Raw genomic sequence first — 26,978 nt, forward strand, 5'->3', positions numbered from 1 at the left:
TGAGGGTTACATGACAGTTTAATTCTCAGCGTTATCAAAACATTTAAGTCACTCTGCACAATACTCCTCGGCCTCTTAGCATTTTATATACTGTAGTATGCTTTACATCTCTACCCTGTGTTGAGGTACAGATTGGGGTAACCCGAAAATCAGACTGTAAGAGCATCAGAGTCTGTAGGTTTAAAAGAAAAGGGAAAGGAAGAGAAGAAAAATTAGCCTTCCTTCTTGCAGTGGAGTGACTCCACTGGTTGCAAATTATAGACCATATATTTACTCTCACTCACACACACACACACGTCTGATTTGCTATCCTCGTGGGGACATCCCGTTGACATAATGCTTTCCCTAGCCGCTTACCCTAACCATCAAAAATGAATGCCTAACCCTGACCCTAAACCTAACCATAACCTAATTGTAACCCTGACACTAAAACCACATTTTGAGTGTGAAAATTGCTTTCAACCCCGAGGGGACCTGGATTTTGGTCCCCACGGTGCAGAAAGTCTCCACCAGTATAGTAAATGTCAGATTTTGGTCCCCACCAGGATAGTACGAACACACACACACTGTCATATCTTAGTGAGGACATCTAATTGACATAATGAAAATATCCAGTGAGTGGCAGTTCTCTGGGCTTAAATGTCTTTGTCAGCAGTCAGAGCACACCAAACCAAGGTATGCAGAAGAGCATCTCTGTATGAACAACACATCAAACCTTGAAGCAGATGGGTTACAGTAGCAGAAGACCGCATGAAGTGCCACTGCTGTCAGCTAAGAAAAAGAGCTTACTAGAATTCAACAAGAGAAGATTAAACAATGCCTGCTCGATTTCTACTGTGACATTCAGACAGTACGGTCAATTTGTCATGACAATATGTAGCAAAATCTGATGACTGTTTCCAGCATCTTGTTGAATCAGCCATGAAGAATTAAAGCAGTACTGAAAGCTACTAATAATTAAAAAGGGGGTCAAACCTGATATTAACACGGTGTACCTAATAAGGTGACCAATGAGTTAAAGACAACAAACACGGCTGGTAAGATATCATCTACTGGTTTTGGACTTGACACTTGCATGTTTCTTTTGGAGCTTGGAGTGTCCATATTTAGTACTACTGTATTTTCTCAGGCAATGCTAGCATGTGCACCCAGAAACTACATAGGTGCACTGCACAGATGCATGTAAACTTAGCACAAAAAGTAAGGAAATTTGTTAAATCAATTACATCTTTGTACTAAATGTTTGCTAGCAATAAAATCAAAAATCACCAAACACAAATTTGCTTCAAGTTTATTTGCCAATTTTAACTCGCATCCTTATAAAAACTAAAATTTCCCCCTGTCAAAAAGTTGAGTGAACCCTTAGCCCAGGCTGTACCTCACAGCAAACCATATGACTGATCGAAAAACAGTCAGGAGATCCAGTTCAGTCACTCAAATTAGCGGAAATGAGGCCAAGTGGAAAGGAACGGGTTACCTGTGTCGGTACACCTGCCAAGCAAAGCAACCAAACTCTTACCTTTAGGTCTTATCAGCATTGAAACTGTTTAGTTATAGCAAAAATTCACCCCCACTGGAATTGCTTTGAAGGGGGAAACAATGAGGACAAAACCCATTTTTGCATCAGGATGTATTACTGCTGTTGAGCATTTTAACATGGGAGTCTGTGACGACTGACTCACTGCTGGAGCCAGCCTCAATTGGTCATTACTGAGGTTCCTGCTTGGTTGCAAATTAAATCAGACTCTATATAAGCCTACAGCAAACAAACTATCTCAGTTAACATGTTCCTAATAAGTTTATGGCCTAAATCGCTGGTTTCAAGTTTTCTGCAACACTGCATGTTCTTTGAATTGTAGATTATGCCCCCATTTAAAGTGAAACAGACGATGCAGCTGAGTATGCACAAAACATAAATCAATAATAATAAAAACATTTTAAATCGTAGTATGAAACTGAATATATTGTATTTATCATTTAATGTAGTCATCTTGACTATAATCCTTTTATGCACCAGCCTGTGAATTTCTATGATATTCACAAAGTTTTATCAGTCTTATACAACACATCACTTTTAAATAAATAAAGATGGAGTTTGCATCAGTCAGTGAGAATTTGATCATCTCCAAGCAGAGACCTCCATCACTTGTATAAATTGAAGTGGTTTTGCTCTCCCAGGAGCTTCGTGGTAGAGGATGTTTATCTGCAAAGTCCCGCGTGATGACGCTTGATGTCGTCTACGTTACTCACGCACGTCCTTGTGACTGCTTCCTCAGTGCTTGCAGCTTTTCTCGATGAGTGGCTTTAACTTCTAAGGCTGCGTCTTCATCGAGGGACTGTCGAACGCAGCTCTTAAGGTGGCTGATGCCAAACCCGGTGATTGCAGAAACGGGAACCACGTGTCTGAAGGTCAAATAGTTCTGTGGTATCATATCTTCAGGGAGCAGATCAGAGAACTCTGTACAGGGGAAAGAAAAAGAACAGAAATACTCTTAAAACTAATTTTTCCTCCCAACAAACTGCAAAAATATGCTCACATAAAGGAAGTTCAGATGCACGAAAATGAAAAAGTCATCATGCCGCTTGTGTCGATATCTGACAGAGCAAGCGGCATGGCTCAGACAGAGCCAGAGAAATGTTTGCTCATGCATAAAAAAGAAAATATAAACATAAAATCTGGAGCAGACTAGGACGCCTGTGAACCCTGGAAGTAGAGATTCGTCTTCAGTCTTTTCTCCTAAATGACTTTTCTACTCATTAGTGCTAATTCTAGTCTAACCTTCTGGGTTTTGTAGTTGCTCCTTCAGCTCTGCTAGCTTGTCCTCAGCATCAGGCAGGTCCATCTTATTCACCACCAGTAATGCAGGCTTTGACAACAGCTCCTCTTTATACAACTCCAATTCCTTTAGGCAGCAGTCAGAAAGCAGAGGAGAACGAGGGACAAAAAAATAAAAGAAGAGAAGATTGAGTCAGGAGATCAGAATGAATATCTAAAAACTAGTCATCAGCCTTTGCAGCTTCAGGCTCACCTTGGTTAGAAGCTGCACAGCTTCGAAGGCTGACCTAAACGGTGTTTTACTTGCCAGCTGAAAACCACAAACATCGACCTGCATTCAGACAAAATGCAAAATTGTCATCAGAAGCAATTTTCACCTGGTTACACTGAAAGCAAAAACATAGCTTGTGTTAGTTACGCACCACAAATAACAGCTGCTTGGTCCTCTCCATGTGTTTCAGAAATTTGTGGCCCATGCCTTTGTTCATGTGAGCCCCCTCAATCAAGCCAGGGAGATCAGCAACAGAAATCTACACCCGCCCCCCCCAAAAAAAAGAGCAAACAATCAAGTAAGCCAAGTAAAAAGAAAAAAGAAATGATTTCGCAGACAGTTACAGCACAAGGCAACACGTGGAATTCTCATACCTGCTTATAATCGTCATATATCAGTTTGCCAATCTCTGGTTTCAAGGTTGTGACTGTGAAACGGCAGAAAAATATTAAAGTTTAATGAAACACAGAATTATTTCTTCTTTCAAAGCATATTTTGAGAATTTAAAAAAGACACGTTTTCTTTTTCTATATGCGCGTGGTTATCTTCTCACAAGCATAGCTGGCAATCTGAGGCGTGGCGTTAGACAAGGCTGTCAGCAGAGAGGACTTTCCTGCATTCGGGAACCTGGTGGTGATTTAACAGAACAACATCAGATGTTCCCCTTTGCTAATCTGAACCTCAGCAGAATTCAGTTAGTGTGGTTTTTTTCCCCTTCTATTCTCACCCCACAAGGCCCATGTCTGCTATAAGCTTGAGGTCCAGTCTGATGTGTTTAGCCTCGCCTTTACTGGGCTGAAACGCAGAGTACAGCGAGCCTCCTGATCCTCCTTTTGCCACCATCACACGATCGCCCTCCACATTCAAGTCACCTTGTAAGAAGAATGGTAGAGGAAATAAGCTTCACTGCAAAAATCAGGTAGCTACTGCACTGGCAGTTCTTTTTCTGTTAGAAAAAACAAGATTCACATGACTGACTGTGAAAGATTTGACGTACCGAGTGTTCTGCTTTCATCAGTGGTGACGGTGATACCGACAGGAGCAAGGATCTCCTTGTCTGCCCCTCTTTCTCCTTTCAGAGCTCGAACGCTGTTGATAAAAGAGATCCAAACAGCTCTCACCATCTCGTGCTTACAGGAATATTTCAAAACCTCTATGAAGGTCTGAAAAATAGACATTTTTTTAATGATCGACAGAATTTAAAATAAAAATTGTATTTCTACCCGCTGTTGGCTCCTGCGTCCGCTACAAAACGTTTTTGTGGGAATTTGTCCTTTATCCTTTTTAAGGTCATGTTCTTTGTCGCCACCACCCAAACATCTCCCCCTTTCCCTCCTTGTCCTCCAAGGCGGGGTAAACCCATCCCTCCACTGCCTCCACGGACGTACAGCCGCAGATTGTCAACAAAGTTTCCATACTGCAAAGAGTCAAAGACACATCAGACTGGTATTAAGAAATGGACGAACACCAGAGACCCTACCAGGCAACTTCAAGTGATTGAATCTTTCAAAAGTTTTACTGACATCATTTACCAGGGTGAGACCTACATATCTCACAAGAATAATGAAATTTGACAGCAGCTTGAGCATCCTTCCTATTTTCTTCAGTCCACTAACACTAAACAGTAACTCATATATATTTTATATACGAGTTTAAATATACAAATATGTGCCTATGTATATTCTATAGGGACTTTATTGTTGTTTTACTGTTTACTTGATGTACTTTATTCGTGTGTATGTACTTTATTTTGGTAACATGACATAGTCTATACAGAAAGCTGTTCTGGGTTGACAGGTGTATTGTTCAGTGGAGCATTGATGAGCAACTAGAGTGCTCAAAAACTCCTCGAGGATGGCACGTTCATATATGTGCAGCCACAAAAAAGGTTAGCCAAGCCTCCCAGCACAATATCAAGAGTGTGGATGAGACAGCAGGAAATTGATATTTACTCAAGGAGAGCTGGACAGGGCATCATCTCAACAGCAGGACCGGTGTCTGCCCCTCTGTGTGAGGAGGAGAGCTGGCAGAGCCCTACAAACAATCTCCAGCAGGCTGCTCATGTGCAATAGCTATACAGATAGTTGGTGTATCATCTAACATACCACATGAGAGACAAACACCATTACTGCTTGGTGTATTTAGCGTTGACAGTTAGCTTTCCAGCTAATGTCAAAAACCGTATAATATCCCCCGTTAAATATGTGCCATTCACAATACAAATCTTCTATAGCACTCACCTTCCGTAAGCAGATCCTAGTGATGTGAACCATCTTCAGTGGCACTTATTGCCACTCTTAAGAAGTATTTTCGCCAAGCTAACTGCTAGCATACGTACATGTGTTTGGATCGGGGACAGGAAGTAGTGGTTCTTTTCTCTCCGCTTATTGGATGATGAAGCGGGGAGGCGGGGCTCCCATTCTCACTAACTGTAAATCAACTTCACCTCAACCAGGGATGTGTCAAATGGACGTTTCCTTTATCTTAAGAGCAGAGGGAGAATCAGCGGTTTTATAAGTGATTATGCAAGCTGTTAAAAGAAATTAAAAAAGCCAAATTGTTTGTATATATTTTTAATAAAAGGATAAAATCTATTCTTCCAACATTATTTATTTATTTTTTGCCTTTGCCACATACTGGTTCAGAATGAGCTAGGTCAACAAATACTAGTACAAAAAACTGATGAGGAATGACTTATTGATCTGTATGAATTTATTTTTAAGGAGCCTGTTTTATGAGTGCTTTTTTTTTTAATCTGCTGAGGACATATATAAACTTTTAAGGATTATTTATGCTTTATCCCTATAAAGGTAGTAAAGGTGTACTCAATTTTTTTTATTAAATAATAACACTGTTTCACGTCTTGGTGTTGATCTGAGGTTGTATTTGCCTAATTTTATGACCTGCTAAGAACCAGATTTTTTTTTAAAAAAAATGTCCTGATGCATTAAACATTAAGGAATGTAAGAGGGTGTACTTTGTTTTTCACAAGATTGTGTAATGTCTCTATGTGCTTTGGTCCTAGACAGTTCTCTCTTGAAAAAGAGATCTGAGTCTCTCTGAGACAACCTATTTAAATAAAGGTTTAATAGTGATAACAGTAAAAATAATAATATGGTTACAATAATAAAATAAATGTAGTTTTTCATCTAGAGTAACTGAAAAATAGGTGTGTCACAACCTAAAATGCACACAGGCTGTATTGTCCAGAAATCTGGCAACTATGACCTACAGCACTGAATATTATCTTTAAAACTTCAAGAAAATGCAAGTTTCTAACCAAAATAAATAAAAAAAATTCAAATTGTAAAAGCCAGATTTGATATTTAAGTCCTTAAATAATAAAGACAGACCATAATATGCAGCTGTAGCAAGGCTCACTGTGTCTGTCCTACATTTGAGCAGTGCACGTCTTATAAATAAAACTGTTCTCTCAGGTAAGCCCACCTAGCGGGCAGCAGTGTCGGCGGAGCTGCTAGGATGCTGAGAGAGATGCTCTGATCTTCCAGCTCTCCCCCGTGAGCGCGCTCGCGCCCGGCGGTGCAGAGATGCGCATGTGACGACGAAAACGGAGACGCAGTTTCTCTCTTTCACACTCTGCCACCAAGGCACACAGAAGATCTCCCCCCTCAGTGGACATTTGCACATCGATCAGATCTGCATACACCAGGTCTGCTCGGATTTAACCTCGCGGAGGTAAGGCTGTGTGTGTGCGTGCCTGTTCGTGTGTGTGTGTGTGTGTGTGTGTGATGACGAAAGAGAGGTTGGCTTATTATCTCTCACAAGACCCCAGACAGCTGGGTAGGTCCTCCCACCGGTGTCTGGCTATTTATACGATTTGAAACGCTGCCGTGGGTCGTGATAACTGGACGAGACCGGGAGATACTGACACACATCACAGCTCGGTAAGAGATCCTGTTACTGAGTGATGCGGATGGCCGCATGTGTGTGTTTGACCTAAATTATGCAATGATGGTGTAATAGCGGCTGTAGCATGTGCTCGTTGAGATTCAGTGGACGCAGGCTTCCCGGAGTCAGCGGTGTAGTGGAAGATATAAGGCTGCTGGTCCATGAGGATGGTGTTTGGGATCGGGTACCAGACTGCTGCATCATTCTTTCCATCCTTTAGCGCGTGCTGCAGCATCATCCCCGGATACCGTGTATAACCAGCCCGGCCCTGTTTTGAATTTAATCTAATTTTCTTAAGTGAGATGCAGACTGGTCCGTGCAAAATGATCTCAAGTTGCAAAGAGGAGGGTGTAGTTAAACCTGCTGTGAGCCGTAGTGTACACATAAGGGTTTATACACACTAATATTTCTTAGCATGCTTTTCATTTAACTTCAAATAGGTTCATTCCTGTGAAGCTGTAAAGGCTTAACACAAAGTTTCAGTTGTTTGTGGTAGGTAGCTAACAGTACATCGTGCACCATGTTCTAGAAAAGTATGGTGCGTCCTACACGCTGGCAAACGCGCACGTAGGCGCGTACACGGGCTGGAAGAGAGTAAAACAAACCCCAAAAGGATAAAGCGCACTAACACCTGGGGTGTATTATTATTATCGTCACGTTTAAACTATGGATGTTGGTCTGTTGTGTGTTAAGGACTTGTGCTGTCGAGGTTACACTGAACTTAAAACGGCGTTTTTGGATTATCCAAACTGGGGTTTTTTGTTTGTTTGTTTTTGCGCACTGAATGACATTATATCTGATCACAAAGACACAGTAACTGCAGCCCACAGATCTAGCTCCATGATTTCGCTGTGGCATCATGTAGAAATTATAGAGCACAGGTGCTCTGTGAGCCCTTGGAAGGGGCTTTTTACATTTTTTTGTCCAATTTTATTTGTTATCTGTTGATAAAATCAAACATAAATCCACTGTGGGATAACATAAGCACTGGTTTGTGCGTGAAATTTCAAACAAAAGAAAACAACTGCACACACGGGTGTTTTTGTTTTGTCAGATCAACCAGGGGCATGAACAGTATCAGTCTGCCAACTGGGGCCATGGATACGGTATGCAATGTGTGGAATCCCGTTGCTTTTATTGAAGAGGGTAAATAAGCCGACAACCAAAGACAACTGGTTGGTCTACAGACACAGGTCAGACAGGGGGGAGGGAGATAGGGGGAGACTGGACGTGAGTCAGATTGTATGGGCGGCGGGGAGTTTTAAGGGACATGTGCCAGACTTTTGGGATGTACAAAGGCGGTGTGGGCACTGTTTTGGTTGGTATGAAAGTGGGGCAAGTGGGCACTGGTTTGCTGTAGCCGTTGGGTAATGTTTTGGCGGGAGTGAGCGTGAGTGTGTATATTGGGGTGGAGGTGGGGGGGCTATGAGAGGAGCGGGTGTTCTGATGATTTGATCTGTCAGCATGCCAGGACCACATTCTCATCCTGCTGCCATTGAAAGGGGCGGTAAAGACATAAACAGGCCCAGTGGGATTAGGGCCCACTCGGAGGAGTGATCAGGGGGGATTTGCTGCCCGGCGGGCACACAATGGCACTGTCGCGTAACACACAAACACACAGTACACATGCTCAACGGCTACATTTCACAACAGACCCAGGCCTACATAAATCTGATTAGAAGTCCCTTTTGTCTGGAAAGCAGTACCGGGGTTAACAGAGGCTAGCTCTGCCCCGGGCCATGTGCGGTAGGACGTGGGGTTTGTGGACACGGCGGGACGGCAATGAGAAAAACTGGGGGCATGCTGTGTTGTGGCGGGGTGTTTCCACGTGTGTGAAGCCCCAGACAGACAGGGAGGGCCATAGCTGTGCGTGAAAGCACAATAACAGGATGAATAAAGCCCCCACCCCCCCAGTGTGTGTTTCTGAGTCAGCTGATGATGGTCGATGGAGACAGGATCTAAGCTAACATAAGACAACAACAACTCTGACAGACAAAAAGACAGTAAGCTGGTTTGAACCTGTTCAAATAATTTGACCCAGAAACATGGAAACAGTGGGACAAAGAACAAATGAGGCTCTGCTTTTAGTTCCCTACTGAATGGACGCAGCTACAGAAATTTCTAGAACTTTCTTCACATTTCTGTTATTCCTGTCCTCCTCAGTGCCGGCTCTGGCCCAGGCTGCAGCCATGCCTCTCCTGGAAGAGACCACTCTGCCACAAGAGCACCCACCCACCGTCCCTGTGGTCATCATAGGTAAACTTTTTGCCTGACCTTTCACTGGTTTAACATAACTAATACATCCTTCAATCCTGCACACATTTTAAAGCACAAATCAATAGTTGGGAAAATCAGGACAAGATGCTCTTCACAGAAGACAGAAAAGAGAATAGGGAGGTCCTGTGTGAGGATCATTCCTTTTTTGTAAATGCAACAAGATGAAAAACTCAAGCAATATAGTTGTTTTTTGTATGATAAGTATTGCTGGAGCTTTAACCTCTTCACATATACTTTGAACCACTGAGTAGGCACAATAAGAAAGGTTTTGTGGCCAGTTCATCTATTTCTGTGTCATGTGCACCTTCTTCCATAACATCTAGATGTTCATTGCAGGTTTGAAAACTGCTTAAAAAGCACACATTTCAACCTAACATGTATTATATATCACCTTGTGCCTCTTTGCAATGCTATCCTGTAATTTCCCAAATGTGGATTTATGTTTAGGCAACGGGCCATCGGGTATTTGTTTGTCCTACCTGCTGAGTGGATACAAGCCGTACTTAGACCCAGCAACTGTCCACCCAAACCCAATATTATACAGGAAACTACAGGACACCAAGCATCTACCCATTACCGAACAGGTAAAAAAAACAAAGAAACTACCAATCCTTGCTTATTTAAAAATGGCCAAAGTCAGTCTGGTACCTCATAGGCATGACTTTCCTCATTTATATATTTATTTTTTTTACAGGATCTGGAATATCTGAGTGAAGGTCTTGAGGGGAGGTCAAGTAATCCGGTGGCTGTGCTTTTCGACACACTCCTGCATCCTAATGCTGACTTTGGCTACAAATTCCCTTCTGTCCTTCAGTGGAGGAGGGACAAGCAGCAACACATCCCACATCTGGTTCTGGGCAGGGGAACACCTGGGGGTGCTTGGCATGTAAGTAACAAACTTTGATCTTGATTTAAAGTCAGCCATTTTGTTTTCACCTGTCTAATCTATGGCGTTCCCTCTCTCATCGCTTCAGGCAATGGAAGGCTCCATGCTGACTATTAGTCTTGGCATCTGGATGGAGCTCCCCGGGGTCAACTACAAAGACTTGACCAACGGGAAACGCAGGTAATGACAGAGGAGAAGGTTTACAGCAACGATATGGCTCAAGCTTCAGTTCGGTTCTGTACTATTGCTCCTCTTTGTCTCTGTTGTTGCTCTAGGGATGTAATCAGTGACAGAGCCACACCAGAGGAGATCTCATCCTATTACTGTAACTATGTAAAGCTAAAGGGTCTTCAAAAGAACTTTGTTGACAACACCTACGTGACCTCCATCCAGAAACTCTACCGGGGGCATGATGGAAAAGGTCTTGAAAACGATCACACTCATCAAGGAGATGGAGGGGTGGGAGATGGAGTGAATGAGAGCTTTGAGGGAAATGGAAAAGTGTGCGTAATGAGTGGAGGAGGGGGGGCTCTCTGGGAAGTAAGGGGATACCAGCAGGTGCAGAACGACACTCACGTCCCTTTCTGCCTGTTTGCTGAAAATGTAGTCCTGGCCACCGGTGCTTCCGACTCACCAGTTCGACTGGGTGTAGAGGGGGAGGATCTGCCTTTTGTGTTCCACAGTATCTCAGACCTAGGCTTGGCAGTTAGCCAGAGGAAACTGGATAAGAACTCCGATCCCGTTCTAATCGTGGGTGCTGGTTTAAGCGCTGCCGATGCAGTTCTGTGTGCTTGCAACAGCAACATTCGAGTGTTGCATGTTTTTCGCAAGAGAATCGACGACTCAGACCTCATCTTTAAGCAGCTTCCCAAGACACTGTACCCAGAGTACCACAAAGTCTACAACATGATGTGCTCTCAGGCTTACACAAACGTGGCTCCCTCTTCTGTTTCTAACAGACCCCAGGCAGTTAGTATTGCCTCTTCAGTATGTGCCAAGATGTGCCCAAAGCCTCAGCTTGCTGCGGGTAATGTGGCTGGTAACGCTAGTATTAACCTGTTTCCTGACTACACCAGTTTCCCCGAACACTGTGTGGTGTCCTTCCAGTCTGACATGAAGTGTTTGCTGCAGGGAAACAACTCCCTCAAGGCATTCAAGATCTCCATGGTCCTGGTTCTGATTGGGACCAACCCAGACTTATTTTTCTTGAAGGGGCAAGGCCAGTACCTGGGTCAGGATCCAACAAGACCCATCTCCTGCAAGCAAAATCCAATAGATATCGACCCCTACACTTTCGAGTGCACCAAGGAGCCAGGTCTGTTTGCCATGGGCCCACTGGTGGGAGACAACTTTGTTCGCTTTTTGAAGGGTGGCGCGTTAGGCATCGCCTCCTGTCTGCTGAAGAGACTCAAGAAGAAAGGGAAGCTCATCAGCAACGGAGGAAACAACATAATGTGAAAACACGATGAGGAAAAGAGTTTGACACGTTGATCTTAGGGCACACATTTCAAACCCTTTTACCATGATATAAAAGGTGAGGAGAAACTTTTAATATATTTTCTTCATTAATGCAGTGTTTTCTCATCAAAGCTAAAGCATTTTTACAACTTTTTAAGACCAAAAAAGACAATGGTTGTACTTTAATTTGTTTCTAACGAAACAAAAGACAACTTTCAAGAGTCTTTTCTGACTTCATGTGAAGTCCCCATATGTCCAAGCTACTGTGTGCCAACGTTTTCTAGTCAGTCTGTAACCTCATAACTGAACAGGACCTTACACTCATCAGGGTTATTTATTCATTCACCATGTGTCTTCAATTCATCTACTAACAATGCTTAACTCGATGTTGTATCATGCTTTAAATCTTTTTTAGCTTAGCTTGTAGGGAAAACTAAAAAATAAAGGACACTTGTTAATTCCCATCCAACTTACTGATGTAAGTGATGGTTTTGTGGTCCGACTTACAAAACCTACAAACTGGAATTCAGCCACAAGTAGTGTTTGTTCTATGACACGCTGTAACCCAACAGTTTCATGGCTACAGTCACACTAGGGAAAATAGAAATGTATTGCAACTATCTGCAATGAACTTGCAATTGTGTTGCCTTTGAGATGGTTGCTTTGAAAATGGGGACCAGGTCTGCAACTACTCGTAATCAGCTGGTGTGTTCAAAGCAACTTTGTGAGTGACCGAGCCAATCTGGGATCAGTTTGGGTCAAGAAGGAAATCATGCGCAATTTGTTTGTGATAATACAGAGATAAACTGTGAAAAATCAGTGAAAGTCTCAAATCTGTTGCCACTAAAATATTTATTCTCATTCTGGATGGTGGTGCCATCCAGAATGAGAATCTGTTGGGGCTTTGGAGGTGTCGGCATCATATCAGGGCTCTCCAAATTATCCAATGCAGGGTGTGAAATATGGGGAAAAAAACTGAGGGGAATGTTTTGGGGGTTTGTTCATTGAAAAATAATCCAGGAACCACCTATTTACTCTGAACCCTGTCAGAGTATTTATCATTTATTATACCTGTCAATGTAATTTAGTGAATTCAGAACTTAAAACACAACATGGCAACCTGCGCAGCCACCTTGCTAGAAGTTTAGTATGTTCAACGCTCAGCCTCTGGGTCTCCACTTGGTTGCTGACAGAAAAATAATTAAACCCAATCACCGGTGACCACAGATTTTTCCTTGTTGTAATGAGGTTGCCATCATATTTTTACTCTAGTGTGACTGAGGCTTCAGAAGTCCTAATGTTCCTGATTGTTGAGCCTGCTACGGGAGTTTCTGCTTTTAGCTGCTATTGCAGGTAGTTGGAGCTGATAAATTTGACCTGTTGCTTCAGTTATACTGCTACTCCAAGGTTTTCTATGCAAATAATTTAAAGTAGATCTGAATGTATTCTTGCACATCCACTGCTAATTTTACTGTTTGGACTCATGGAAAAACTTGGGTTTATTAAAAGCTCATTCTGGTGTTTCACATTTTTCTCCTTTTTAAGTATTGTCAAAGTCAGTGTGTGAAACACCTCAGCCAAAAACTAACGTTTTTATTTTTGTTTAGATGCACGCTTCCTATCTTTACTCAGAGAATTATTTAAGAAAACATTCACTGAAAAAAATAAGAAACACCAGTATGAGTCTTTAACTTTACCCTTGAAAATAAATGGCAATTATATATTATTAATTCAAATCTCGCTAAAAGAGTAATGAGTCTCGCCTTGATAATGTATTTATTCAAATACCAGAATTACAATACTTACTGCACTTTTAAAAAATAAAGCTGGGCAGAATAAACACTAGCTTACCCTAATCTAAACCCATATGGAGCTAAAGAGCTTTAAAACAGCAGAATACACACTTTTACAGTTATACCATCCAGTATTTTTTATTTAAAAATTTAATCCATTTGCATTTATGTAATTTGATGATGGTGTTTTAAAGGGCTAAAAAGCCCACTACATAATCTCATATCAGGATTTAATACTGAGCTATCATTATATTAATTTAATAGATTTTTACCAATGGTGTGAAACATGATCCACCAAACAGGTCAAATATTCACTGCCGTTTTCCTAAATTGTATTGACATGTAGAGCTATACTGCTAAAAGCTCTACTTTTATACATGTCCACATGGTATAATCAAACAGTTGCACATATTTCAATTTTAATTTTTATTTATACAGCGCCAAATTACGACAAAAGTCACCTCAAGGCTTTATATTGTAAGGTAGACCCTACAATAGAGAAAAACCCAAGAACCATATGACCCCCTATGAGCAAGCACTTTGGCGACAGTGGGAAGGAAAAACTCCCTTTTAACAGGAAGAAACCAGCAGAACCAGGCTCAGGGAGGGGCGGCCATCTGCCGTGACCAGTTGGGGTGGGCTCATAAGCAACAACAACAACAAAATAAAGATCTCTCCTTCAAGATCCTCTTCTTGCACATCTCCAGGGCGCTGTTTTTAAATATTTTCTTGAGAGTCCAAAGTCTGTGATTTCACGAAGCTTCAAAATCTCTGTTTAAACCAACTTTACTCATGTCTGAGTACAATCCTGCAGATGTCACTGTAGAGTCCATAGTTTCCAAGCTCAGAAGTAGAGCATTAGGTGAGGAGTGAGACCCGAACCATGCAAACCCGAACCCCAAGTTTTTGTCAGAAAGAAGATTATTTACAAAAACTACTAAAAATTATTTATTAACAAAATTTACACCGCTACAAAGCGACCTAAAAATAATGTCAAACTGACAGCAGCCCAGCGGTGCACAGGAAGTTAACCTTGAAGGGGGATATAGACCAAATTTAAGTCAAGCAAGCATTTTGATTTTTACAAGTGCAGTCCTAGAACTTTTTGATTGCACCTCATGTCTGCCCATTTCATTACACTATCACAGTAAACAGCCATGACTGTTTTGTTAAGTGCCAAATAAGAGAAAGGTTATTAAAAAGTGACCATAGCAATCAATTTTTAATTCCTGTTTTTAATTTAATCCCTGTCTGAATAATGTGCATGAATAATTTTTTTTTGCCGCTCACGCACAGCTCATGCTTTCTTTACTGTGATGTGATGTGCCCCCCTTCAGTACAAAATAAGTCAGTGTCAGGGGCAATGCATTACTAAATAAGATGTAACGTAGTCATATTACTTTTTCCACTAACAGAATAGCTTAAAGCAGTACTGTTTTGACACTCATATAACAGTTAACTAGTGAAAATGTTGATACTTGTGTTCCACCTGAGTTATACCCTTGAACTATTTTCATGTACTTGGACTACTGTTTTGATATAAATATTAAATATATGCATGCAGGCATGAACTTTTGCCTAGCAGCAGCTGCTGAGCTAACAGACAGTAAAGCTACGAGGACAGATGCGAGAAGAGTGAATTTAAGGACGACACAGGGGGCTGAATGACTCAAAAATGGAGATTACTGTCTTTACTTAAAGAGAAAAATATGAGGCTGTTACATCAAGGTAAGACACACCTGATCATAGCTTCTAAAGCAACAAGATTATTTATATTTTCTGTTCAGACTTGTACAGATTTCAAAAGGTAACTTAGGAATCAAAAACGTAAGCTATGTAACCTTATTGTTATTTCAAATTGTGTTTGAAGGCAGTCTCCTGACTACTTTTGCCACACTGTAGCCCACTACAAAAAAAAAAAAAGCTTCTGTTATTGCACAATTCATGCTGAATGCCAAATTAACCCTTAACTTATAAGCCACACTATCTGTGATTATGTGGGGGCAGGTAGGATTTAGTTATCTGCACAGAAAGGCCAACAAATGCTTGGCACGAGGACTCTTTATCTGAACAGTCTCATATCTGGTAAAGTGCCTGCGAGGTCGGCTCTCTAGAGATCGCTTAAGAAACGGTAACACTTGAATCCCTCTGGAGTTTCTACTGTAGTTCTGCTAAAACCAGGGAACACATTGGGTCTTAAACTTCAAAGTGAAGGAAAAGCTGCTTTCAGCATGTAGAGTTTTGAAGCTCTCTTGTACAACTGAAGCATTTTTAATGTTTTGTATGCCATGTTTTTTATTATTGACAAATAAAAACTGGAAAAAAAAAACTCCGAACATGCGACTATTTTTTTGGTTACATTGCTTCTGTCAGTGGCTTAATTAGACGAGCTAAAAAAACAAAACAAAAAACAGAACAGGAACAGCAACCAAAACAATGACTTACAAATGAAATACAAACATAAAGAGATACATGAAGTTAGAGTCCTTCCACACAGGGCTGATACTTCCTGTACCTCTGAAATGAATCCCCTCTGGAGGATGTTGAAACGAAGGCATTTCATCTTCTCTTGCTTAGTTTGGTGGGGTTGTACCTAAAGACACACACACAAAAAGGACAATCTCAGTACGGGCTTTTAACATTCCTCATGCATCACTCCTCAATGTCCTAAGAGGCATTTTGAACAAACAATAAAAAACAGCCCAAATTAGCCCTGTAAAACGGGGACAATGTTTGAACAGCTCAAAGCAAACAAGCTCCCAATAAACCACGTCTGGAAACTTGGTTTAGACGTTGAAAAAAAAAAGTACTGGACTGTTTTCTTAGCAGCAGAGACTGTTCCCTGACTACGCATGACTGACTGAGCATGACTCAGTGATCAAACAACTCAGCCTTGACACACACACACACACACACACACACACACACACACACAAAATCAATCTCAGACGGTCTCTTTTCTGCTTAGTCAAAGAAAACACGCCAGCGCCGGCTTACATCACCCGTTACCCAGGCAACGGTGGTGACGAAACAATCTCTAGGTTCTGACTGGTTAAGCTGGAGCTGCTGAAGCCCCGTATCCATAATTCTCGGCTAATTATGTCCTGTGCTCCTGAGTGTAGCAGCTGAGGCTTCGTAGAACCTTTGGAGTATTTTTACCTCCCAGGCTGTCATGGATGAGAGCAAACAGCTCTTCTATGAGAGACAGAGATGTGAAGGTTTCACTTGAATGCCCGTTGTCATTCAAGTGAAACCTTCACAATTACTGGGAAAGGATTCGGAGCTTTTTGTAGGAACTGTTAGGAAGTATTATCCAGTGTGAATCTATTTCACCTGCTTTGGTGCACATTAAAGTAACAAAGGTGCACAGGAGAGGCAACAACAAGAAAACCTCTAAAAAGCAACATTCAGGCATCCTCCTGGCATCATTTGGACCACCAGTTTGGTCACAAACATGCACATGAGTAGCTTCCTGGAGTTGAGTTGTGCTTGACTATAGACTGAAACAGGACTCTCCGTGGATAGTAAGACACAACAAAGAACATAGTTTTCAAGGAAACTTTTATCTTTCTAAGCAGATTTTAAAATGCATCACATGTTTTCTTGTGCCTTTACTGAAATTGTGTTTACTTGCTGTATCATTTGTTGGTTTGAAAATGCTTCTGAGGCAAGACAGCAGCACGAGCTAGTAAGCTGTTGGGAATTGCATTACCAAGCTTAGAAAGCATTTATAGGGACCATGGATGTAGTAAGGCAAATAACATTGTGAAGGATGTGAGGCATCCCCCCCTGCCCCTTTAAACTACTACCATCTGCACGGCCCTGTTGTCCCTCCTAAATAAATCTGGCTTTTATTCCTCAACGCATCGAACTTTTGAACATGAGCAACACATAAGTTGCCCAGTTGCTCCAGTGAAACATAATTTACATATAATTTCTTAGGAAATGATTGCTTAGATGTGCTTTGTGTTTTCATTATGGTACAATTTTTCAAGGCTGATTTCATTTCAAATATAAATTATATAAATTCTATTTTGTGTTTATCCTATTTTTGATAAAGTCAACACGTTAGTGTGATTGTGTGTACAGTGTCTATTTATGTCTGTCTCCACGTTGGGTGAGTGCTGAGTAATTGCATATGAGAGCATGAGGGTGGGAATGGATGTTCGTATCTGTGTGTGCCTGTTTGTCTGTGTCTATATGTCAGGTCGGGTATCAGACGCCACCTCTCTAGGGACATCTCAGGCCCTCCATGGTATGGAGGCCTATCTCCCCCCACCACTCCCCCTGCCAGTGGCAGACGCCCTCAGACATCGGTGCATTAGTGGTTCTTTGTGTCCAGGGATGGGCGTCCAGGTACACACCGGCTCACTCCTGGTGGCTGTAGGGATGGGTACCGGTATCCGGTGCCATTATGGCACCGGTTCTGACATAAACGGTAGTAACCAGACCGTAAAGCAGCGCACATTTCGGTGCTTTTTTTCCCCTGAGATGTCACACACTTTGAATTCTAGCCAATCATTTTACCTTTCCAAGGATAGTAGGCGGGCCCAGGTACGTACGTTCTTTTAGAGCAGAGCTACAGATTAAAAATGCCCAAGGCGAAGCGGTCAAAAGTCTGGCTGTACTTCACAGCAAAAGATGCAAACTCAGCAGCCTGCAACAAGTGCTTTAAGGTGATACTGTGCAAAGGAGGTAACACCTCGAATCTGATGAAACACCTGGCGACGCATAGCGGGGTTTTTTTTAAAAGCCGAGAAATGCGCCGTATTTGATAGCTTGCTGCGAGACCTCACACCGAGCACATCTACTGCGGGTGTGGTGCCTGTTATCGAACCCGGAGTTAGCAACATCCCCCAAGAACCCGAAGAGGAGAGTCCTGGCCCCTAGCCCTGCCAGTGTAGCAGAAATGATGACGGATGATGATGCAGCAGCAGCCTTTCTTCTCTGCGTGAGTAGCTTAATGTTGTTTGTCTGTAATTTATGTTGAGTAGGCTAACCACGTTATTAAATTAATGCATGTAAGGTGAACTAGCAAACACCGTCATAGTTACATGCGGCTGTCTTCTTGTTTTAATGGCAGGTACTCCCTTCACCCTGGCCAAAAAGGCTAAAATGACCAAAGAAAAAGTGGAAAACAGCTAAACATGAGAGGTTTTTGGATAAAGTTTGATTTTTTTTCCATTGTTTAAGCACTGCTTCCAGCCAAGAGTGATACCATATATGCCCTCTAGTTGCAGAAAAGGCTAACATTGTTATCTTTTTACAAAAAAAAACAGCTAAACATGAGAGGTTTTTGGACAAAGTGTGTGTTCTCCATTCTTTAAGCACCGGTTCGAGCACCGTTTAAGCACCGGCACCGTTTCAAAAGTACTGGTTTGGTACTGGTATCGGATAAAACCTAAACGATACCCATCCCTAGGTGGCTGCTTGTCGGGGCCTGGAGCCTGGGACTCGCTCGGGCCCCTTCGGGGGTGGGGTGCCCTCAGCCTTTCGGCCTGGGGCTCGGTCACTCTGGCACAGCTGGCTGCCGGCGGAGCTCACGGGCACGTCACTGCAACCCCCCCTGGCTTCTGCTCCGCGGCTGCTGAGTGACCCCTCATCTGGGGCTCTCCTCAGCTCTTTCCGGGATAGTGGCGCGGCTGCCCCTCTGTTGCTCTTCCTTGGTCTCTTGTGCTCTGAGGGCCTCTGGATGTCTGGAGTCTTGATCTCCTCCATACCTGCTTCATGCCCAGGAGGACGGGGCTGTGGCTCCCCACACCCTTTAGCAGATCATTACATGAAAGAACCTTTTAAATACAAGCGCGCTCACGCTCACAGGTGAATACACGGGTGCTCACACAAACAAACTACACCCTTTTTGGCTCCTACCTCAAAGCACACTGTGCGCTGTTGATCTTACGTGCTGCACAATAATGTTTAATATTTAGTATTTACTGTTATCTTCACATAGATCATCGCGATGATGTTGTTTATTATATTGCTCTCTTTTTCTTTGCTTGTTTTCTCTTTTTTCTTTCTCAACAGGTGATCCAGGTGATTGATATATGTATTTTTTGTCTGTTTGTTTTGTTGGTTTTTGCCCTTTATCACCGTCCCTCATCCTCGCTCTTTTTCTTTCCCTCTCTTTCTCCCGTTTCTTTTCCCCAGTCAAGTCTGTCACGTGTTCAGCAAATGAAAATAAAATAAACAATAAAAGCAAAGGTGAATCAAATAGACCAATACGGCAAGGCTGGGATGGGCAATTTGGTAAACTAAATCCGTTGGGCATCTTTCTTTGCCTTTAGACAACAATTCTGATGGCAAAAGAACCAAACGGGACAGGCAAAAAAAAAAAAAAAGTCAACACATTAGTGTTTGACTTGTTCCGAGTTTTACACGGGTTTCTCTTAGATCAGGTCCAAAGTTTGAGAACTCTGGTGAGCTGGCCTGTCCCTTTTGTTGTCAGACATCAGGTCACAAAAAACAAGCAAAGCTAACAATATACTAAATCTGTATGACAAACCGAAGAAGCGGCCAAAATAAAATTGTCAAAGCTGAACCGTGGCACAGAAGGCATAGATGCGTTTTAAGGACACTGTAAAGGAATAACAAGGTTACTTCATGTGGTCTCGTTACAGATTATTAGATCCCATTTCTCACCTAAAGAGATCATCTCCTATGGTCTCGTCCCTCCTGCTCTGTTGCTCCTCCTGAGACAGACAAAAATTCATTCAATTCAAAGTCATAAATCAAAGAATAGAACAAATAATAAACAAATAAGAGGGGCGACAGCACCTCAGCTGCATCTTTCAGCCATTCATCCAGATCAGAGTTCTTGCCCCGGTTGTGAACCAGCAGATCAGATCCTCCAATAATGTGATGAAAGCCCTCTGAGCCCGGCACACAACTCTGTGTCACAGACAAAAACAAAAACACGGACGTGGTCTTTGTCGGGTCTTAAAGTCAAATTAGAACATCTGATAAACTCAGAAAAACATATCTTTAAAAATAAAGGAAATTTTATAAAGAAGATTAACTGATTATGCAAAAATACTTAAAACAATTAAAAATCTTTTATTTTTAAACTTTCACTTCATATCTTGAAATGTGAGTGTTTTTTTGTTTTTTTTAACTTACCCAAGGGGTGACAGGTATTGTTGGATGGAAAAACTGAATTAACTGAATAATTTATTTAATGACTTATTTTACATTTGAAATGAGCCTCTGCTGTGTGTGTGTGTGTGTGTGTGTGTGTGTGTGTGTGTGTGTGTGTGTGTGTGTGTGTGTGTGTGTGTGTGCGTGGTGTGCGTGACTCATCACCGGCTGACCTTGCGGAAACATTTGAAGTTCTTTATGTGGCCATTGCCCTGCATCTGATTTTGCTTGGCTTTGGGAGGAGCTGCCACGGTGAGAGATTTAAACTCCACCAACAGCAGCTTCTTAGGAAGGTCTTCATCGATCTTTGACTCCTGCAACAACGCAATTCTGTCAGGCAGGCTTCTTTCTAAGACATTTATATGCTATCAAACAGCAGCTAAAACAGAAACACAGTGTTCAGGCTATATGCAGTATGAACCCTGAAAAGCTTAGGCTAAACTACCAACGCCTGGATGACAGACAGCTTCAAATAAAGGCCATGCATGCTCCAATGTGATTTCTAAAATGCTGTAATATGCCGAGTATTGCAATAAGATATTTTTATGATTTATCACCTCTTTTCAACAGCAAATTATGTCCTAAAAGTTCAACTTTATCAATGTCTGGTTTATTCAATAAGATAAAGTTATCTCACTTCAGCATCACTGTCACTAAAACCCGCCATATCAATCTGATTTTTACTCATGTGACTGGACCACTAGTTAGCTCTGAATTATTATTGTCCAGCTAAGTGTTGGGCATTTTTCAGTTGAGCTGATTTCATGGGTTGAAGCCTCTTGTTTGTAGTTCACTCAGTGTTTTAATATATTTCATAAAATATCGATATTTGGTGGCCCTATATTGATACAATATCACCACGCAAAATATCACGATACTACATCATATCAGGTTGTTTTTTTTACCCCACCCCTACCCGATCTTTGAGATTCATTAAATACACAGACTGTTAATATAGTCACATATATAAAGCTTAAAATATTTCTTCTACTAGAAATGAGCAAGAAAACTGAGCTTGGTCTTCAGGAGGAAAAGAGAACAACTCACTTGGACTTCCTGTTTGATCACAACTGGTTTCAGAGGGCTTTTAATCTCTTCTTTAGGCTGAGGAATATCTGCATTGAGTAGTTCTAAGTCCTAAAAAAAGAAGGTGGAAACTGAGAAATAATCATTCTCAAACATAGCTGGGTTATAGTTGGGTATACTGATGTAGTTTCAGTTTCAGCTTCAGTTGTCTGCAGACTGAATTACAGACAGTAAATCATCTTTCCTCACCTCAATGAAGGACACATCATCTTCTTCAAAAGGAATCACATCTTTACTCGTACTGGCTGATGACATTTCTTCTAGTTTACTAGACCCACGATTAGCCGTTGTGCAGTCAGCTGGGTCAGCTGGCTCTGTCTTAATACGGACAGCGTGCTGTTCAGATCGCTGGCTGTTCTTCTGCAAACTCGATTCTTTCTCCGAACCTGCCTGTGGCCTTTGATTGGTTATCCCATTTTTCTCTAGGTGGACCCGTTGCCTCTTGCTCGAAGACGCCGCAGTATTTAAAACTTGTTTCTGTTTAGCTGAACTGTGCTCAGGTTTTGCTTGCTGGCCTTGATTAATTGAGGGTTGCTCATCAAAGCAGTCCATATCTTCAGACATAATGGACTCCAGTTCCTCCATCTGTATCACATCTTCCATCTCCTTCCTCTTTCTACTCTGTGGTTCCTCTGAGCGAGCCTCTGACCGTCCTGCGAACAAATCAGCTGCTGACCCGAGTGGAGTCTGGGACACAGTAGCAGGGCCTCTGTGTGTAAGTGGGGGGATTTCTTCAGACATGGCCGGGGTGTGTGGTGCCCGAGCAGTGACGGATGATGCTAGTGCAGGTCGCTTTGGCTCTGACGTGACAGCCGAGGGCTCGTCCTCCAAATGCCTGGATGAGAGGATAAAATAGAGAGAGATGGGCAGAAATAGATAACGTTTTTTTCTTTAACTGGTTTCAATTAAATAATTTATATTAAAGTAAATATATATATATATATATATATATATGAAAAATATTCCTTTCATGTGGTACTACTTCCTCTTTATTCCAGTATGACAGAGATTAGTTTGCAAAGGTCTGAAGTGTCATAATTTGAGGTCCCATGAGAGAAAACAGTCACACATTTGTCTTCAAAACTTAAAAAAAAAAAATCTAAACAGTGTGATTTCCTGCTGTGGGTTTTCTTTTTCAATCCTAAACACAGATTTACCTTTTCTTGCTGGCTGGCTGAAAGAAAGTGGTCAGAGTCGACTGTTTCTGTGGAGAAGCTTGTGAAGAGATTTTTGGTTTCTGAGGAGACTGCTTTGGAGGGAAAGTCTTGGTGCCACTGTTAGTCTTAGGAGTTGATGGCTGTGGTCTGATGTCAAAACCGTCTTCACCTGAAACAGAAAAACACTCATTTTTAAAAATAAAGATATTAGCAGAACAGGTATTAGGCTGGAACATGCATAGCTGTTGACAAGGTAGATGACTGACCTTGAGGTCAAGGTCGCCATGTTTTAAACTCGTCTGAGATTTTTAGTAATTTCAAAATCCTATATCGTGTTGTTCTCGAGTTATCGTCTTCACGGCACCCACAACAAAACCCTATACCTGCATTTTTTATGGCCGAGGAGTAAAAATCCAGCACAGGTGCTGGATTAGTCCTCTGTTAAGCACAGACAATGTAAGAAAACTATCAATCGCTGTATCTCTGATTCACTCATGCAGCTACCTGCTAGCTTGGATTCAGACTTCTTCTTCTGTGATTCTGCATTTGCTGCAGTGGTGAACGACGAGCTCATTGTTTCATCCACAATACACTGAGTGGTCGTTTTCTGAGCCACGAGGCTGGATACACGGAGCTGACTGGCATACTGGTGTGGCTTCTTCTCAGGCGTCTCCCCTACCGACGTCACACCGGTGACCTCAGAAACCCGCATCCTGAAAATGCAAAAAAGTGAACTGAAACACCTCAGATGAAGAAGACGACTAAGGCAACGTTTTTGACGGGGACATCATGGTGAACCTCTGTGATGTCTCTGTGTTCGCTGCATACGCCGTGATGTTCTGCGATGCTGCAGGTAACACGGTCTCATCCACAGCTACGCTCTGTGACAGCGAGGCGCTTGGGATTCTGGGTGTCACTTTTGGTACAGAGTCTAAGACACAAAAAAGAAACAAAGCAATTCAAGGAAACGTATAAGAAAACAAATAAATATAGAAACTCTTGTGTGTTTTTTTTTGTTTGGTCAGCCACCTGAGTCTGAGCTTGAGGGATTGCAGTATTTTTCACAGGAAGCATAGATGGCAGCCAGACCGATTTCAGACTCTGTGATGACTCGAAGGCCTTTTCTGTGCCAGTGTTAAAAGGAGAAAGATTCAGAAATCATTCAGTCAACACAAACAAATGATCAACACCCTGCAGAACAAAGGGAGTGTGAACCTTTCAACGATGCTCTTCACAGAGTTTGCCCACTCTGTTGCAGAGGGAGACAACAGAGTTTGGGAGGCACCTGTTGTAAAATCGACCACACAGCTCTGCGGAGACTCCAGCAGGTCACGAGGCAGGCTGCCCTCCTCCAGCAGCTGACTCCTGCCACCTCCAAAAGTCACTGCCACACGAAGGCGCTTCAGCTGGAAACAGCACAGAAGAGCCGCATATTAACACACATACACAAATAAACTACAGATAAACATAGAAACATCAGTTTAACAAGGATGCCCCTCATGCCAAACTCTTGAGTGAATATCTGCCCAGAGATTGCATTTGGCTCCTTTGAATTTCACCTTCACCTCCTCAGACAAAAGCTCTTTTTGCCTGGTGAAGTTTCCATAGTTATTTCAATTGTTCCAGCATCCAGCACTTCAGCTACCTGGGGAAAGTTACCCAGAGCTACAGAGAAAACAAAAGCACTGTTTTCTGCTTTCATTGTGCATGCATGCCTTCAGTTTCCTGTGAGATTTCATCCCTGCTGCACAGCAAAGCAGATAAGCAGACAATCTAAATATGGACGGTGTCATATTTATTTACATTCTAATGATAATTTGAAGCCAAAAAGTTAGCTATTCAAAGCATGGATGCAACGTAGGTTGTATAAAGTTAACAAAAATATCACATTACAGTTAGCAGAGTGTGCACGTCAAAAGAAAAACATGTAAAAAGGATAAAAAGATGAATCCATTAGGTCTTTAACCTCATTCTACGCACATAAGAGAAAAGGCCAAACAAGACAGCAGAGATAAGTTTATGTCCCTGATGAGGTTTCATAATGTAAAAATGCCCTGCGGTGCACCAGAACTCACCTCATCTGCACAATCAGGTGTTTTTATTTATTTATCCATATATGATTTATCACAATGGGACTTAACCATAAATTCCACACAAGAAGTACTGAAGTATGCGCTAATGTCTTTGTTAAATATTAGGATGGATGGATCCATGCTTTCTTGTTATTTACACCAAATTCTGGTGCCTAAATGCAGTGAGCTGCTGCAATGTTATTGTCTGATTAGATGTTTTTGTTAAAGAGTAGTTGAATAAGTGTATCTAATAAAGTGGCAGGTGAGTGTAATTTGGTTTACTTTGCATTAGACTGTGTTAATACACATTTTAAATGAAAACATTTAGTTGTAGTTGGTGGGAATTTGTAGAATAAAAAAAATTCAGAGGTTTCCGTCAACCTTGCAAATGAAACCCAATCATGTGAGAAAGAAGCAGAAGGCACCACAAGTCATGACAGAAAATAGAACTTGCAACCCTGAACTCTGTACAGCAAGATCAAAAAAAGGTGACTAACCTGTTTGGCGCTGAGGAAAATAAAGGTCCGTCCACTGAAAAGCTGTTTACGAAGTGGAACCGCTCCAAGATTAACATCGTCTTTATTCAAGCTGGGCTCATCGATGTCAGGAATGAAGCTTAAAAAACACAGAGAGAAGACGGCGTTAAGCTCAGCTTCAGCATTACCGTGTATCCATGGGAATGGTTTGTACTGTACCTCTCGGCTTTAGGAGGCGGTAACTTCTGCTGAACAGCTCTGCTGAGCTCTGAGAAGAACTCTGGCTTCACGATGGGACAGCAGCACAGCAGAGCAGAAATGGTCTAATTAAGAAAAAAAACAAAACAAAAAAGTAACGAACAAACGTGTCACAGGAGCTAACAATGGTACAAAGTCGGGTCCTGACCTTAATGGTAACTTTAACAGAAGACATAACCAGGTGGGTGCAGTCCTGAGACCAGCTGCTGACCAGCTTTCCACCCAAAGCTAGCACGGCCTGAGAGAGCGACGCTTGGCCATCGTTGTCCAAACACGATGAACACACGACTGGCTGCAGATGAACCACACTAACACAAAGAGGACACGGTGATTGAGATACAACCAACCACAATCAGAACGTTTTATTAATTCATCAAGACAGTAAGAACAGCAACAAACAAGTACAAATAATAAATAATATGACAAAACAGCTCTCATAATAGTATAGCTAACCAAAGTTGAAACTGAGCTTGTTATTTTTTGCATGCATGCGCAGATAAAACAATCCTTTTAGAATTAGCTTTTGTAAAAGTTCTCAAAAAGTTGATTCTGTTGATTCATCTGGATGTAGCGTTTTCAGTGGGGGAAACGTTTCATCACTCATCCAATTGACCTCTTCAGTCTCAGCTGACTGCAGGTTTCCCCAACCTTATAAACAGTACATTGCACAATGACTGAAACTAGCACCACTGAATGAATAATGGGCTGGGAGGTCAGTTCCTTGATCATTAATATGCAAATTCTCATGACCATGAAACATTTCTCCCACTGAAAACACTACATCCAGAACAGAATCAACCTTTTGGGATTTACTTACCTGGATGATTAAGCATGCATCAAGACATTGTGTAAAAATTCAAGAAATATAACCATATCTCTTCTGCATACCTGAATTTGCTTTGAAAAACCCCAAAAGTCACTAAATCCCCTGATTTCAGGTTCACCGGTGTTGTAATCTGTTGGTTGTTGACAAATGTACCATACTTGGAGGTGTCTTTCAGAGTCAGGGTCTAAAAAGCAGAATACATGAGAGCAATCATCACATGTTCAATGTCTTTACTGAAGATCGGTCTCAGTATTGCTATCAGCGTTCATCATCTGACCAAACGTGTTGACTATGAGCCAGACTCCATCACTCCCATCACTTTTCTGATTAGATATTAATGTGAAATAATTAATGCATTCTTGAATTATGAATAAAACCATTTTTGGGAGGTCACAGTGACATCCAAGGAAGATAAAATGGCACAGAAGTTAAACTGTAATGAAAGTCAAGCTTTAATAGACATTTTTATCATTTTAGATATGTTTTATAGTCCAGCAGGTTTATAAATGTATCAATAAAAGGCATCAAGTAAACAGAAAGAGAAAGAAACAAATTCAGAAGCTTCTTAAGGCAAGCAACAAGAAACCACACAGATC

General features: G+C 41.8%; 3 protein-coding genes across 5 annotated transcripts in view; 1 reads left to right on the top strand and 2 right to left on the bottom strand.

Annotated features, from left to right (window-relative positions):
- On the bottom strand, positions 1 to 15,956 carry gtpbp10 (GTP-binding protein 10 (putative)). 2 transcript variants are annotated; one of them, XM_084943111.1, is made up of 10 exons: positions 15,886 to 15,956; positions 4,271 to 4,464; positions 4,045 to 4,136; positions 3,775 to 3,919; positions 3,601 to 3,674; positions 3,422 to 3,474; positions 3,199 to 3,306; positions 3,030 to 3,107; positions 2,780 to 2,903; positions 1 to 2,458 (listed from the first exon to the last, which is right to left on the bottom strand). In XM_084943111.1, exons 1-10 carry the CDS (start codon positions 15,931 to 15,933, stop codon positions 2,247 to 2,249), a joined length of 1,128 nt encoding a protein of 375 aa, XP_084799237.1. In that variant the 5' UTR covers positions 15,934 to 15,956; the 3' UTR covers positions 1 to 2,246. The 2 variants fall into 2 exon arrangements, with proteins under 2 accessions (XP_084799237.1, XP_084799238.1); XM_084943112.1 differs by lacking the exon at positions 15,886 to 15,956 and adding an exon at positions 5,288 to 6,504.
- osgin2 (oxidative stress induced growth inhibitor family member 2) lies at positions 6,575 to 12,046 on the top strand. Of its 2 annotated transcripts, none has more exons than XM_084943109.1 (6): positions 6,575 to 6,743; positions 9,120 to 9,212; positions 9,681 to 9,817; positions 9,928 to 10,119; positions 10,208 to 10,299; positions 10,395 to 12,046. In XM_084943109.1, exons 2-6 carry the CDS (start codon positions 9,146 to 9,148, stop codon positions 11,575 to 11,577), a joined length of 1,671 nt encoding a protein of 556 aa, XP_084799235.1. In that variant the 5' UTR covers positions 6,575 to 6,743; positions 9,120 to 9,145; the 3' UTR covers positions 11,578 to 12,046. The 2 variants fall into 2 exon arrangements, with proteins under 2 accessions (XP_084799235.1, XP_084799236.1); XM_084943110.1 differs by lacking the exon at positions 6,575 to 6,743 and adding an exon at positions 6,849 to 6,952.
- The window catches only part of nbn (nibrin), a 14,037-nt gene continuing 2,094 nt past the window's right edge, over positions 15,036 to 26,978 (bottom strand). Inside the window, exons 3-17 of the mRNA XM_084943108.1 lie at positions 26,445 to 26,566; positions 25,705 to 25,864; positions 25,518 to 25,621; positions 25,320 to 25,437; positions 23,966 to 24,156; positions 23,780 to 23,874; positions 23,549 to 23,681; positions 23,255 to 23,463; positions 22,751 to 22,919; positions 21,783 to 22,428; positions 21,555 to 21,644; positions 20,681 to 20,821; positions 20,148 to 20,261; positions 20,013 to 20,062; positions 15,036 to 15,963 (exon numbers count right to left, since the gene is read on the bottom strand). Of these exons, the coding sequence (XP_084799234.1) occupies positions 15,930 to 15,963; positions 20,013 to 20,062; positions 20,148 to 20,261; positions 20,681 to 20,821; positions 21,555 to 21,644; positions 21,783 to 22,428; positions 22,751 to 22,919; positions 23,255 to 23,463; positions 23,549 to 23,681; positions 23,780 to 23,874; positions 23,966 to 24,156; positions 25,320 to 25,437; positions 25,518 to 25,621; positions 25,705 to 25,864; positions 26,445 to 26,566 (2,376 nt within the window). The 3' untranslated portion in view covers positions 15,036 to 15,929. The remainder of the gene's footprint in view (positions 15,964 to 20,012; positions 20,063 to 20,147; positions 20,262 to 20,680; positions 20,822 to 21,554; positions 21,645 to 21,782; positions 22,429 to 22,750; positions 22,920 to 23,254; positions 23,464 to 23,548; positions 23,682 to 23,779; positions 23,875 to 23,965; positions 24,157 to 25,319; positions 25,438 to 25,517; positions 25,622 to 25,704; positions 25,865 to 26,444; positions 26,567 to 26,978) is intronic.

Source organism: Perissodus microlepis, chromosome 11 (assembly GCF_051167445.1).
Source record: "Perissodus microlepis isolate ML-2025 ecotype Zambia chromosome 11, ASM5116744v1, whole genome shotgun sequence".
NCBI lineage: Eukaryota > Metazoa > Chordata > Actinopteri > Cichliformes > Cichlidae > Perissodus > Perissodus microlepis.

Bases quoted from the DNA above. Each gene is read 5' to 3' on its own strand.
- gtpbp10 (XM_084943111.1), bottom strand. From the start codon at position 15,933: ATGAAATGCCTTCGTTTCAACATCCTCCAGAGGGGATTCATTTCAGAG. The intron at 3,475-3,600 runs GTGAGAAGATAA...GCCGTTTCACAG, and splicing joins TCAGATTGCCAGCTATGCTT to TCACAACCTTGAAACCAGAG. The intron at 2,904-3,029 runs GTGAGCCTGAAG...TGCTGCCTAAAG, and splicing joins CTGTGCAGCTTCTAACCAAG to GAATTGGAGTTGTATAAAGA.
- osgin2 (XM_084943109.1), top strand. From the start codon at position 9,146: ATGCCTCTCCTGGAAGAGACCACTCTGCCACAAGAGCACCCACCCACC. The intron at 9,818-9,927 runs GTAAAAAAAACA...TTTTTTTTACAG, and splicing joins ATCTACCCATTACCGAACAG to GATCTGGAATATCTGAGTGA. The intron at 10,300-10,394 runs GTAATGACAGAG...TTGTTGCTCTAG, and splicing joins TTGACCAACGGGAAACGCAG to GGATGTAATCAGTGACAGAG.